Below are 15897 nucleotides of genomic sequence, written 5' to 3'. Positions count from 1 at the left end.
CTTAGGCTTACGGTAACAGGAACAACTCTTTCTGCCTAAAATGGACTTTCATTAAAAAGAAACTTTATTTCAACGAAAAATACCATAAAACACGGAAATTTCATCCATATTTAGTCTGTGCGGACTGCAAAGGCTGATCTGGGCCAACACTGAATGCACAAGCATTAAGCCCTGTTTTCACAGAGGGAGGATAACAAATGTTGTTGTTAGTGTGCTTGAGATACATGTCAAATACATCATAACTATGAAAGGCAATTTTCTTCGGTTTATGCCAAATACAAGTTACAATTAAAATTTTATATGTTAATATACATATCTTCTGTCATAGAATGTTCATACCGCCTTTAAGTAACTTAGAACATTGAGGTTGAATGATCTTCTAATGTCTGTAGTATCATTTTGTATTTTAATTTACGCAATGTTTTTCAATTTGAGAGACATAATGCTTTATTTTTTTGTTTAAGTCTCTGTTTGATTGTTTATGATTTTACTAAGAGATATTATTGCATACATGTTTATAGATTCATTGGTTTGACATTATACATTTTTTTCTATGTGGGTTTGTTTTTCAGATGAGTTTGAAAGTGGCCGTTATCTCTTTGTTGATTTTGATGTTGAAAAGGTATAAGTGATCTTTTCAACCATTTTTATAATGATAATAATGTGTGCATATTGATTACAAACCAAATGCGTGTGCATTAAGGTCCATTGATGCACGTATTTTGAAAGAGGTGAAAGTAATTGCTGTTATACAACTGAAATATATAGCCTTAAATTTTCATAATGTTCAATTCAAATCAATTTACCTTTCAAATCACTGCTGATGTAAAGATTGCAAGCTGTGCAGGCCCTGACTGCATGAGTGACTGGTTCCAAGGTCTTTAGCAGCACGTTTTGCAGTTACGTTTTGCGCAACATTAATGTGTAAGAATCTAACCGTCTGTTTAACAATAATTATGGGAAATTAAATGAGGACAATGACAGCTGATTGTATTTATTTCATTTTGCAGACATTTCTGGCTTCCATTATTCGCCATGGCAACTTCACTGATTTGCCGAACCTCTCCCATGTGACTTTCTGGGGATTTGACAGTGATCCACGTGACCTGCGTCTGAACAACATTAGTCAGCACTACCAGTATGATGGGCAACGAAAGGTATGTAACAAGATAGGATCACATAATACCCTAAATTTCTTAAGCTAACCCCAAAAATGTAAGCCACTTATAGGCTATAGCGAGAAAAGGTAAAAACAGTGGCTTCAAAAAGTCAAAGACGTCTTTGAGTGCTGCGGAATAGGATCTTTAATTGGGACCGAGTCTCCATATGTTGTAAAGTTTTATCCCAGATTAGCCTGTCAAGTGTGCACAGGCTAATCAGGGATGACATTTTTCAGTTTTTATGGTATTTTTCATTTTTAAAAAGGAAGTCCCTTCTTAGCAAAAATTCTGTTTAAGCAAAAAGTGACATCCCTGATTAGCCTGTGTGGACACATTTTGCACATGCATTAAGCCCAGTTTTCCAAAAAACAAGGCTGTGGCTGTACTTTATGGGAGTTTGTGGGGGATGTTAAATTTTCACCTTGTTAAAGGCCAGCCAGCGAATCAACAATAATTAATTTTAAGTCACTAAGTATTGCCTTTGCATATGCACAACCAATCAATAAATTGTATATTGAAATTGAGCATACCGCTTTTTATTATGTCCCCCACTATAGTAGTGGGGGACATATTGTTTTTGCCCTGTCTGTTGGTTGGTCTGTTGGTTGGTCTGTTGGTTGGTTGTCTGTTGGTTGGTTAGTTTGCGCCAACTTTAACATTTTGCAATAACTTTTGCTATATTGAATATAGCAACTTGACATGCATGTGTATCTCATGGAGCTGCACATTTTGAGTGGTGAAAGGTCAAGGTCAGAGGTCAAATATATGTGGCCAAAATCGCTCATTTTATGAATACTTTTGCAATATTGAAGATAGCAACTTGATATTTGGCATGCATGTGTAACTTATGGAGCTGCACATTTTGAGTGGTGAAAGGTCAAGGTCATCCTTCAAGGTCAGAGGTCAAATATATGTGGCCCAAATCGCTTATTTTATGAATACTTTTGCAAGATTGAAGATAGCAACTTGATATTTGGCATGCATGTGTATCTCATGGAGCTGCACATTTTGAGTGGTGAAAGGTCAAGGTCATCCTTCTAGGTCAAATATATGGGTCAAAATTGCTCATGTAATGTCACTTCTGCAATATTGAAGCTAGCAATTTTATATTTGACATGCATGTGTATCTCATGGAGCTGCACATTTTGAGTGGTGAAGGGTCAAGGTCAAGGTCATCCTTCAAGGTCAAACGTCATATAGGGGGACATTGTGTTTCACAAAACACATCTTGTTTAAAGACAACATTTGTTTACAAATCTAATTAAAGTTAACAAAATACCTTATTTTATTTGTTTCTTAGATGTTGCCACCCATTTCAGTATCCATTTTTTAGAACAACCTTAATAGCATGTTTTCAATAAAGAAAATACTGGTTAATAGACTGGTAGGTTCGTGCGCGGCAGCTTCTTATGGCATTATCAACTAGTTTACACGGACCGAACTTTGTAAGATTATAGGTTTAGCAGGCTTGCATTGATGCCAAGCTTGATTTGCATCTCGGGTCATTAGGGCCAATGTCAAGGCTACTGTTTAAAATAAAAACTGTTAATGCTAAATAACTTAAGAAAGAACGGACGTTTTTGGTGGAAACTTTGGATATAGCAAGCTTGCATGGCAAGCCACATGCATCACTTTTACTGATATTGACGCAAGTTTCATCTTAATAAGTTAAGTTTAAACGAAACTATTTGTGCTGCTTTATTGTGTGTTGTTCACTGACATGCATATATTTATTTTGAGAGAGCACAATAAAATACACTTACACCTTTATTTACTTGTTTGCAGATACTAAGTGTGGATCTGTCACCCAACGTCATCTTGTATCAGCCGTTTGTGCTTACATGGACTTGAGAGCCGATCACAACAACATCAGTATGCTGTCGTCATGGAAACCTACAACCATTATGTGAGGCGGTAGAATTCCCATGACATACACACAGGATAACGCCGCAGTGCTTGCGCATTCCCGTATTGTAATATGTTGTGTGATCCGCAAATTCTATCACAATAACTTCACGAATTAAACATTCATGTGGTGCCAATCTGTACGTTTAGTGCCTGAGTTGAATTGTGCTTTAATTGTATATCAGAAATGCAGATTCTTCCATTAGACCATATGAAGATCCCGGTAATTGTTATTTGCGCTCGATTGGTCATTGTCAGCTCGGGTACTACTTACATGTACCCCGGGTACTCTTAAGTATACTTACATGTACCCCGGGTACGGTAAATATACTAAATCGTACCCGGTCGATATTAGACTGTACCCAAGGATTTCCGCCCCAAATCCGATGTCGTAAAACGCGCTACCGATTATCTTTAATAAAACTTCTCTTTTTAATAAATCTGCATCAACATGCTTTTTGAGTATGAGTTTTGATAATATAGATGCCATTTTACAGAAAATTGACATATATGTAAATATAATTAATTCCAAAAAAATAGCCGACAACGACTGATTTAGCGTTAAATTTCCCGGGTACGATTAAGTATATTTACCGTACCCGGGGTACATGTAAGTATACTTAAGAGTACCCGGGGTACATGTAAGTAGTACCCGAGCCGACAATGACCAATCGAGCGTTATTTGCATTTTTTGTCATACAAAAGTTAAGCAAACATCGGGTTGTGTTTCATTTATTTATGTCGGTCGGTAAGTACATTAAGCTTTTACTAATCCATTGCTGCATGCACAGTCTATGATACAAACAAACTCTTCGCTAAAAATAATGAAATCTTGTATATCAAGCAAGGACACATTTCATGACCTTTTTAGAACAAAAGTGGTTCCATTACATGTCAATGGCAATATGCTATACATGCTACGTGCAAGAACTGTGTGACAATATGCTTATTTGGACTACATCCTTCAAAAGAAGCACATCCTGCATGTTACGCCATAAATTCAGTTTGAACGTAAACTAAAATCGTTTTTTGTTGATCTATTCTCTAAACGGGAGTGATTTTAGTGCATATGTTCCCTGTTACCTATGCTTTTTGATTAGAGTAAAAATAGGTTAAAGGTGTGGGGACAGTGGTCTAGTGGTAAGATGCTGGGCTAGGGATCGAAATCTCCCTGGTACGAATCCCGTCCAGGCACTGGATTTTTCTGAGCGAAAAATTAATCCCACGCTTGCTCCTCTCCATAAAAGGGTACCTGTGAGGGAAATAAGCCAATGTGCCGTGACTGCCTGGTGCGCCATATGTAAACGGACGACTTAAATCCCAGTGAATGGGGGGTTGATTGTGAAGTCGGCTGAAGATGTATATTGAAGCAGACTATAAACCGCACCTATAAACCTTTGATCAGAGTAGCATAACACATAAGGATATGCTGATAATCATCGTGCCATTTGCACCAACGCTTACCGGTATATGGTTGTCAAATATCGCAATTTAATCGTATTTATGCAATCATTAAATTTGGTTATTATATACCGTAATTACTCTATGTTTTCGGACACCCCCTTTTTTAGCAAAAATAATTATTTTTCGTGACTCTTAATTTTCGGACACACAAGTTTTTGTCCATAATTAATGTCTCTAAGTTTTCGGCCAGTATATTTTACAGCGCTATTTTACCAAATTTCGGTCCTGTTTTCGATATCTAATGACACTTCTATCATGGGGTTTTACAACCAGATTAACATCATTAAACATGACAGGTGCATGCCTGAGGGCAACGGACCATGACATTTGCGTCATTGGGTAAATAACCTTGTAAACCGGTATTAAACAATGGTTTCGCCCGATAGCATAAGCGTTATGACATAACAGGAGTAGTGCCAATTAACAGTTCAATTATCTACCGCAATGGTACTTCCCCTTCTCAGTAAAATAAATACTAAACGCTTCAAAGTGTGATGCACCCAATTGCAAGTTTTACGAACAATGGAAGCTATTAGACAACAACTATCGGAAATGAGCAAACAAAGAATTCATAGTTTGCTTTTTGTATTGCGTTAATTACAGGTTCATACTAGGGAGTATCGGTACATCACATGCTCATCTTTGAACTCGTTGGTCTAATTACAACCTTGTAGTAACTTTCTGTCAAATAAATTAAGCATTTAAAATGCAGTACAAACATATATAACTGTAATTTATACTATACGGCATGGTATTTTACAAGCGCGTGCTATTACCGGTAGTCGTTGATACAATTGACGCTATTTTTGGACACTTACATTTTCGACTTTTAGTTTTCGGACACCTGTATTTTGTGAATATATTTCGTATCTAAGTTTTCTGACACGAATTTTTTTAAGTGTCCGAAAACATAGAGTAATTACGGTATAGTCTGAATGTTTGAACGAAGAATTGCTTTTTTTGTTTGTGTTCTTTTGGTTACATTGTTGTATTGTTTTGTCCAATGTACATAAAGGGTTATAAATGTAAATAAAGGGTTTTAATAAATTTCACAACATCCATTGGATTGGTTTTCCATTATTTTTCTTACATGGCACATATACACTGGTATTCAATTCAATTGAATTAGGACGGAGTGTGCAGTGTTTACGAACACGCCTCACATTGGCGGGAGATTTTCAAATTGTCGAACTTTTCTTGAACCTTACGGCTGACAGATTTGCCTTGCGTTATTTGAAGCATATAAGAAGATTGGTCATTGTCGGCTAAGAAAATACTTAAAAGTACGTCGGGTACTCGGTATGTATACAATCTCGGATGCGACCTTTGTACGAAAACTATACTTAAACGTAAACGGAGTATGATCGGGTGCCTTTAAGCGTATTTTCAGTATCAGTGTTGCATTGTGGTATATTTAAGAGTACGAAAATCGGGGATTGCAATTGACAATACAAGCCTTCCGACACCACGATACAACGGACTTTTACATGTACAAAGAAAACACAAATAATTATTCTGCCTTTAATATTGATAATATTTAAGTTTGATAAGGATACCCGTCTTTAAAGATAGATTAGATTTTCAAAATTTAATATCTTTGTTATTATATAAGTTTATTAACAAGGTTTTTCGAAGAAAAACTGGTTATTAGATTGGCGAATGTCGGCGGGCGGGCGGGCGGAACAAGCTTGTCCGGGCCATAACTCTGTCGTTCATTGTCAGATTTAAAAATCATTTGGCACATTTGTTCACCATCATAAGACGGTGTGTCGGGCGAAAGAATTACGTCAATATCTCCAAGGTCAAGGTCACAATTTGAGTTTGAAGGTCAAAAATGGCCATAAATGAGCTTGTCCGGGCCATAACTTTGTCGTTCATTGTCAGATTTTAAAATCATATGGCAAATTTGTTCACCATCATTAGACGGTGTGTTGCGCGAAAGAATTACGTCAATATCTCCAAGGTCAAGGTCACAATTTGTGTTTGAAGGTCAAAAATGGCCATAAATGAGATTGTCCGGGCCATTTCTTTGTGATTCATTGTGAGATTTTAAAATCATTTGGCACATTTGTTCACCATCATTAGCTGGTATGTCGCGCGAAAGAATCACATCGATATCTCCAAGGTCACAATTTGAGTTTGAAGGTCAAAAATGGCCATAAATGAGCTTGTCTGGGCCATTACTATGTCATTCATTGTGACATTTTAAAATCATTTGGCACATTTGTTCACCATTATTGGACGGTGTGTCGCACGAAAGAATTACGTCAATATCTCCAAGGTCAAGGTCGCCACAACTAAAAATAGATTGATTTTGAAACAACTATGTATCTATGAAAGGATGATAACTCAAGAACGCTTAGGCCTAGGATCATGAAACTTCATAGGTACATTGATCATGACTGGCAGATGACCCCTATTGATTTTCAGGTCACTAGGTCAAAGGTAAAGGTCACAGTGACTTGAAATAGTAAAATGGTTTCCGGATGATAACTCAAGAACGCTTAGGCCTAGGATCATGAAACTTCATAGGTACATTGATCATGACTGGCAGATAACCCTTTTTGATTTTCAGATCACTAGGTCAAAGGTCAAGGTCACAGTGACTTGAAATATTAAAAAGGTTTCCGGATGATAACTCAAGAATGCTTACGCCTAGGATCATGAAACTTCATAGGTACATTGATCATGACTGGAAGATGACCCCTTTTGATTATAAGGTTACTAGGTCAAAGGTCAAGGTCACAGTTACTCGAAACAGTAAAATGGATTCCGGAAGATAACTCAAGAATGCTTACACCTAGGATCATGAAACTTCATAGGAACATTGATCATGACTGGCAGATGACCCCTGTTGATTTTCAGGTCACTAGGTCAAATATCAAGGTCACAGTGACTCAAAACAGTAAAATGGTTTCCGGATGATAACTCAAGAATGCTTACGTCTAGGATCATGAAACTTCATAGGAACTTTGATCATGACTGGCAGATGACCCCTATCGATTTTCAGGTCACTAGGTCAAAGGTCATGATCACAGTGACTCGAAATAGTAAAATGGTTTCCGGATGATAACTCAAGAATGCTTCCGCCTCGGATCATGAAACTTCATAGGTACATTGATCATGACTGGCAGATGACCCTTATCAATTTTCAGGTCACTAGGTCAAAGGTCAAGGTCACAGTAACTCGAAACAGTAAAATGGTTTCCGGATGATAACTAAAGAATAATTAGGCCTAGGATCATGAAACTTCATAGGTACATTGATCATGACTGGCAGATGACCCCTATTGATTTTCAGGTCACTAGGTCAAAGGTCAAGGTCACCGTGACAAAAAACGTATTCACTCAATGGATTCCACTACAACTGACAGCCCATATGGGGGTCATGCATGTTTTACAAACAGCCCTTGTTACCTAATTGAAATCAAGGTAAATTTTTCACAAGGGGGGTAACAATACACATTTTGAATTTTCTCCCTTTATCAGACTTTTTTTCAACTGAAAACCTGGTTTTATGACAATTTTGTCCCTTGTATAAATATGGCTAGCGGAATGGATGCTGTGATGTCAAACATTTGATTTCTTATCAATTACTTGAGTTTGCAATTACCGATCTGAATGAAACTCCGGATAAAGCAAGCTGGCGTGGATACCTTGTTTGAGGTTTTATTTAAGGCAAGTCGGGTCAAGGTTAAATAGTAACACGTTTTCTTAAATGATGCATTGTATTGACATTGCGTAATGGTACCTTACAGGCAGGTAAAGGTCACTATTGCACAAACGAGAGCAGCGATATCCGCTCAATAACTGCGGTTCATGACTGCTGATTGATATATTGAAATGAATTATTAAATACCATGATTTAAATTAAAATGAATTAATTACTAAAACGTTGAAAATGTGGTTTCGTGGTATTTTCGTGTTCCTTGTAGCAGTTTTGTTATCCGATTCTTTAACTGAAATTTTAAACTATATTTTAACAAGTGGGTCCATTAAATATGTAGTTAATTAAATCAATATTAATTTATTGCGGATATGATTTATATGTAACACAACTTTTCGGGTCGTAATTGTCGTGCATGGAGGATTTACCGTTATGCATACAGTACCGGTAACTAATATAACAGTCACAATCTGGTGTTAATTTCCTTTTAGTGTAGAATTGAATAATTATTTTAGCAGTATTGTGTTCAATATGTCAGAAATGAACATTTTGTTAGCACCACAATGGCACTACAGTACAATACAAACCTCGAGCACATATGCGGACTTAATAAAAATATGTACATGTACATTAAATTACAACACGACAATTATCAGGTTGAATAATGTTGTCATCCGTAAATCTGTGAGTATTTAATTGATACGCGTAATAAGTTTTACAAAATTAATAAACATAAACGAACACTATTTGCATAAATATCATAGAAATTTTAACAAATATTAGTTCAGATCGTTCGCACTATAACAATTACCCAACCACTCGATTATATTTTTATAGACCTTTCTATATTTCTCCAAATTATTGATTTTATCGCAGATGTTGCACATTGCGTCCCTGAATACATATTCCCTCTCGTACACCTCATACGAGTCCTTTCGTCTAAGGTATTCGATATACTCGTCTTCATTATTCGACAGCCTGTTTAAGAACTCTCCTAGTTCCTTCACTGAACGGAAATCAGCGGCATTCACGAAGGTTTCCTGCGGGAGATACTTCGCGTAGCCCATTGACCCCCGTACCACTGTTATAAGATCACGTTTGTAATACTGAAACAACTTCTCCGTCATATAATCTTGACAGAAAGAATTTTCGAAACCAAGATAAAATGTATAGTCATTGTCTAATATTGCGTCCAAATCTTGCGGCGGCTGAAGTCCACACTTGCCGTATATGTCAACCTTGACGTGGCGGGAAAGTAATTGGACGAAGCGTTCTCTTACACTATATGTAGAACAATGACTGACCGCCCATGCGGCCATTTTCGTTTTTCGGTTGAAGATTTCCGTATAGTTCTTGGCTAAAAGCTTCGTTCTTGTTTTAAGAAGCCCGTACGGATGGAAAATGTCCGAGTCGGTACGATATGTCCACGACCAGTTAAATGTGTTATGCCAGTGTGGTGACCGGAATTCCTTGCGCACTAAATGCACTGGACTTTCCAATGTGAAAAATATCCATGCCTGGTCAGGATTGCGCTGGGCCGGACTGACGGGTGGACGATGGTCCATGCCTGCGTCCGGGATGGAGTACACTACCGCCTTACTAGTGAAAAACTCCCTCTGGTCATAACTTATTTTGCAGTTCTTATAATTACATTGCGTCATGTCCGTGTCACTGAACCAATTTATCATCCAGCCGGGTGGGTTCCAGAATAGGATCTTGTGTTTTGCGATCTCGCCTGTGGTGTTTACGAATAAATCTCTGTCCACGAACATGCTCTTGACAATTGCCGTGTTATTATCGGTAGCTCCACTAAGTTGGTGTGTTCGATTGTTGATGCTAACAAATTCAAAATCATGTGATTTGGGAATACTTTCAGGTCGCCATGACTTCATATTACCGACATTAGTCGCTTGGTCGATGTTTTGATCATCCACTAGTATCTGGTCGTTAGTATTGTTGGTCCTAACATCCAGTCTGGAATATGCTGAGATGTACATGTATGCTCCAAATACTGTTACCATGAAAACTGCTACAACTGCTAGCGTAGGATGTATTCGAATACGGAGAATGTGCTGAACGAACGACATAGTCTGAAATAAATAAAACGATTTCCAGTACTCAAAGTTTGCAAATTAAAAATAATTACATCGTTCTAAGTGCAATTATCGTTTACCACATGTTCAGCCACGGACTCTAGATCAAACGCTCCGTGGTTCAGCCCAATGGAGAAGATACGCTGTGTTAAAGACCCATTCCTCTTGGTCAAATGGCATGGTAACACATGGATATCAAAGGTCCAATAAGGAATGTTATAGCTTCCCTACACTGATTCTTCAACATACACCAAGTTATGTTAAAAAACTTACCAACGCATATTCAAAGTTATATCGTGGAGATGGCGTGTCGCCAGTCCCTGATTACGGTACCCATTAGGCAGAGTAGGCAACTGTCTATGGGCCCGCGACTTTTAGGGGCCACAGAAGACCATGACGATATACATCTTTTTAATTATTGAGCATGCAACACGGAAAGCTCGCGTTAAAACAGGAATACTCATTCGCGTGTTAACATCATATTTATATATCTTATAAATGATTGAATATAAAATCACATTTTAATTTGCTTCTTTTTAGAATAACTTTTTATAACGAAAATTCCCTAAATTTTAACTGAAGTCACAACAAAAACAACACCACCGCGTGGGTTCTGTAAGTCCACTGCCTATGGGCCCCACGGTTCTTAATCCAGCACTGTGTGTCTCATGCGAGAAATGTGTGCTTATCTCATCGTTCAATGTCACACTTAGTGTTTAAGGCTTGTCCGACCGAATAGTAATTTCGTCTTCACCACTCACCGGGCAATTCAAAATAATTTGCAAAACACTGATCACCATTTAGAGGCAGCGTTCAGGTGAACGATACGTGGCGATAGTCCAACGGCCAATGGAACACTGAAAGTGATATTACGGGCATCTAACAGTTTATTGGTGTCTATCGCAACCGTTGTTTATTTTTGATGTTTTCACTTCATATACACTTATATTTGTTAATGCAGCATCAACATATAAAACAATATCCCGGAAAGAGAAAAATAATGCATTTGAATATCAACTGTACTTTCGTTTGACAACTGATCATACATGTACGATGTGAACCTAAATTTAGTTTTAGTGCAGATTTGTTCAAACGACACAAAGACACAATTTTGTTTTACGGATCATTTCGGCTTAGAGGACTGGGTGAGTCACGTAAAATATCGAATATAAAATATATTTTTATAAACAACTGGTAGCAAGATGAGTTGCCGATAATTGGTCAGTAACCACATTTTAACTAACTCTTTTGACCTGTTAATTCCTTTCAGCTCAATTCAACAGTGAAAAATGCCCATACTATCACTTTAAAGATCTAAGGTCCAATACTGTATCATTAAATATTTCCGGCGCTCAAAGGTAATATTTGACATTCATTTTCCATTAACTAAAGTAATTAATTAAACGAATGTCATGTATTAAAACGGACTCAACATATAACCGACATGCATTAAGTATTAAAGTTCAACCTCAAACTGAAGGTAACTTTTTGCATATGCGGAAAATTGAAATCGGTGAAATGACATCTTTATTTGACGCTAAATCATAAAAAAGGTGAACTGCCAATCCAGTTCATATTTTTTAATTCTTAACTGTTCCTTTTTGCTAGCTTAGTGAAAACGATTCTAAAAGCTATCGACATACATTATCATTATGCCAAATTTTACTAAAACGTTTAACAAATACTCTCAATTTATAGTATATCTTAATTATTGTTTCTGCGGAATTAAATATTAAAATAACGTCAACAGTCCATTCAAAGCTTTTTATGACAACTGACTACTATGTACTTTCGAATAGCGTACTTCGGATGTGACATTGAAACGCATGGTTAAATGATCTCGCATTTTCCGTATTAAGAAGAACTTATAGTCCTTAATACAACATAATAGCAAAAATAATATAACGTGTTATGTTTATATACAATTCAGAGCAAAACACATTTAGGAACTCACCAAATTTATCTGCCCATGTCCAATGCACATAATAATTAATTAGATTCGTTTGAGGTCATAGCCATGTTGCAATAGTTTTTAGCACGCGCTTTTCACATTCAATGAACAGAATGTCGCAATATCAGTTACATCAAAATGACCAAAATGACCGCAGGCATATCTGAGAATGAGAGATGAAGACAGCTTGTAATTTAAAACAAGGAAGTGGGCAAAAAATAATGATATTGATATTTGTTTTAATTTCCCGTAAAATCAAATACCCAACATACGTGCATGTTAAAATAAGCTTTAAATACAATGTATAAACGATATTCGGCGATTCTAATAATAATAGTACACTTCTGTGTAGACCACCTGTACTGTAATACTAACTCGTATTTTCATAAAGATGCAATTAAGTTTATCAATATACAATATTCGTGCTTAATATTTATCTTTTAATTATTATTTAGGTGTTATAATGTTAATAATGTTAACTACAAAAATCCTAGAAATGTCAATGTACGGTACGGTGAACACATGAAAGGCTAGTGCAGTTCGGAACACCATCTTTCTATACGTGCCTCCTGTGTGCTGAGCGATTTGTGCTTTAAATCTTGTGTCTTTTCACATACGATGTCAAAGGCACCGCTACCGTAAAAACAGCATCGAAAATCTTCAATAACCCTTGCATGATTTCATCCAACTTTATTTGTTATCACACAACAAAACATCGTTACACGCATTCCACGAGATAACACATGACTTAAATAACTATCGCTATTTCATTTTAACTTAAATAGGCACACAAGTGCCAAACTTGTCAAAAATAAGACTGTTTAAAGGTCTAGGTAACATTGATTTTTGAAGGATGTCTTAATTTGTTGTGCCAATGATGGTACATGCACATACAACAGGCGAGACAACATGACACATGACAATGTTCTTTAAAACAGATCTTCAAATTTCAATGTATTAATATTCCCGTAATAACATTAAAATAATATTGCAATCTCAAGTTAGGTCTGCATTTACACACGGAAATATCAGCGCAATAACTACATCCAAACTCAGGTTATTAAACAGAAACTTTATTTTATTTTTAGTTACAGCGACCTTGAACGTTATCCAGCGGGCCCATATGCAATCCCAAGTTAGGTCTACACGTACGCAACGTGTGAATGTCAGTGCAATAACTACATTAAAAACCAAGTTATTGAGCAGAAACATTTGTGTTCCCATTTATGGTTGGTAACCTCAACCGGACTAGCAACAAATGCAGAATTTTGTAACAACTTGTTATGAAATAAATGTATTGAGCGGCAACCGTTTTTCTATTTTTCCTTTTTTAAGTAAAAGTGTCTTGACCTGAAACTGACGGCCAATCTATCCCTTATTTTAAGTAACCCACGCACATAATATGAATGCAATTACACTATCTAAACTGAATTTATTGGACGGAAACTTTTTTCGATTTTTAATAACAGTGACCTCGACCTTAAATGGATGTGCCCTAAATTCAATCCCTGGCTACGTCTCTATTGCAGCTTATTATATCTTCACTTGCATCAACATTGGTTAATGTAAACTAAAGTGATTGGCCGGCCAACACCCATTAACGAGCAGGCACATTTAAATTGGCCACTTTGTATAAGTCAATGACCATAATTCTGAATGCTTTGTGCCATCTGGCTGGTTCTCATCATTGGCCCAAATAGTAAGCCCATACAAATTATTACCAAGTTTCATCATCATCCAAAATAAACTGTAAAACTTTGATTTTTTGAGCTGACATTATTCTTCTGGATGCTACCCGGGTGCCCAATCGCCCATAGCCCCCGCAACAGGTGTTCACATACTACGCATTGTTTTTCAAAAACTGTCAAATATGATGGAGTGTAATGAAATAAAACAATATCAACACAACTGTAAAATGTTGAAGCTTTACAGACAACATCGTTCTTAAAATAACTGATATACATATTCTTCACAATAGGCATACTATCTAACAAATAAAACATTAACTGATAAAATGTTATCATATTAACAGCAAATACATGTATAATATTTAAATAAACGGTTTCCAACACAATTTTCGCTGTTTGTTTTAGTTATATCAAATAACAATAAGTTGACATTTTACAAGCTTTCGTTTGTTTGTGGTGTTTTAAACTGTGTTCAACAGTATGGTGCTGTGTTGATCAGTATCAGAGCACATACCAGAACAACATTTTAAATGTGTGCAATCTATTAGGAATACACTTGTTTTTATCACATGTAAACAGATTACTGGTACAGATTCACAAAGAACCAGAGGGGAACCTACGTACATTTCTTAACCTCATACAATAATTTAAATAAGGTGCTGTATAAATTAAATGGAATGTAATGTTAGATAAAATATGTACAAGTTTTCAAACATAAAAGAGATGTTTTATTTATGAAATATTTTTAAAATAAGATAAATTTATACCATTTTTTGTTATTCAGACAAGTGCAACACAGATTTCCCTTTAGCACCATTATGAAAACCACCACAGCTCTCAAAGAGATCAAACTATTGAGACTCGTTCTAGGAAAACAGGGCTAAATAAACGTGGCATCCCACATTAGCCTCTGCAGTATGCACTTCTTTTAAACGAGCAATACCATAAAAGTAGAGTGTCTTTCCTTATTAGCCTGTGCAGACTGCACAGACTAATCTGGGATGACAATATAAGGACATGAATTAAGCCCAGTTTTCCCAAAACGAGGCTATATCAAACTATACAATGACACAGGTAAGGTCTGATACTACACATTGTCAAGTTGCTTATCTGTAAAGAGGTAAACCATTGAGCAACATAAACACACAAACGAAAAAAACAACGTCACTAACATTTACAGTAAATCAAACAATTAATGCAAATTAACAAATAATTAAATAAAAATTATACATAGCTGCTGTGTTAAATATTATGTTAACTCTACTCTGCTAATAAAATGTTAATATGCAGTCAATAGTAACAAATAATGTTTTGGAATTCACTTTCATTTGTAGACTCATGTAAATGAAATAAAGCTTACACTTGACAATTATGTATTGAAGAACTAAATACATTAGATTCCTCAGTACTGCTCTTTTCAAAGTCAATTTTCGCCCTGCTCGGAACAAACGGGCTTAATGATTGTGTCAAAAGTGTTGTCCCAGATTAGCTGTTGCAATCAACACAGACCAATCAGGGATGACACTTTCAGTTAAATAGTTTAAAGGAAGTCTCTTCTTACTGTAAATCCAGTTTAGGCGTAAAGTCTCATCCTAATTAGCCTGTGCGGTATGCAAAGGATAATCTTGAAAACACTTGACACACATGTATGCATAAAGCCCCTTTTTCTGAGAGCCAGATTCATTTAACCCTTTGCATGCTGGGAAATTTGTCGTCTGCTAAAATGTCGTCTGCTGAATTTCTAAAATTAGCATTTTCTTCGATTTTTTTTCAAAGAATACTAACAGAATAGCAAACAGTTTGGATCCAGATGAGACGCCACGTTCTGTGGCGGCTCATCTGGATCCAAACTGTTTGCAAAGGCCTTCACAACTCGGTTCCCGCACTGTAAGGGTTAACATACATGAAATGAACTGAAGGCCGAGTATTAAAAACCAAGCAGACAAACTGATATGGTACAAAATGCACAC

General features: G+C 36.4%; 2 protein-coding genes across 2 annotated transcripts in view; one reads left to right on the top strand and one right to left on the bottom strand.

Moving 5' to 3' along the window:
• LOC127866586 (lysosomal alpha-glucosidase-like) overlaps positions 1 to 5590 on the top strand; it is a 38927-nt gene extending 33337 nt beyond the window's left edge. Inside the window, exons 19-21 of the mRNA XM_052407219.1 lie at positions 573 to 622; positions 1011 to 1157; positions 2946 to 5590. Of these exons, the coding sequence (XP_052263179.1) occupies positions 573 to 622; positions 1011 to 1157; positions 2946 to 3011 (263 nt within the window). The 3' untranslated portion in view covers positions 3012 to 5590. The remainder of the gene's footprint in view (positions 1 to 572; positions 623 to 1010; positions 1158 to 2945) is intronic.
• A 3330-nt stretch (positions 5591 to 8920) lies between these two features.
• On the bottom strand, positions 8921 to 10271 carry LOC127866592 (3-galactosyl-N-acetylglucosaminide 4-alpha-L-fucosyltransferase FUT3-like). The gene has a single exon (XM_052407228.1). The coding sequence runs from the start codon at positions 10214 to 10216 to the stop codon at positions 8975 to 8977; it is 1242 nt and encodes a 413-aa protein (XP_052263188.1). The 5' UTR covers positions 10217 to 10271; the 3' UTR covers positions 8921 to 8974.
• Positions 10272 to 15897: the final 5626 nt, after the last annotated feature.

The sequence above is a fragment of the Dreissena polymorpha genome, chromosome 2 (assembly GCF_020536995.1).
Source record: "Dreissena polymorpha isolate Duluth1 chromosome 2, UMN_Dpol_1.0, whole genome shotgun sequence".
Taxonomy (NCBI): domain Eukaryota; kingdom Metazoa; phylum Mollusca; class Bivalvia; order Myida; family Dreissenidae; genus Dreissena; species Dreissena polymorpha.
Note: the sequence above shows the minus strand (reverse complement) of the source record. Positions and strands in the feature narration are given on the sequence as shown.

Coding starts and splice junctions, on each gene's coding strand:
- LOC127866592 (XM_052407228.1), bottom strand. CDS start 10,216: ATGGTAACAGTATTTGGAGCATACATGTACATCTCAGCATATTCCAGA.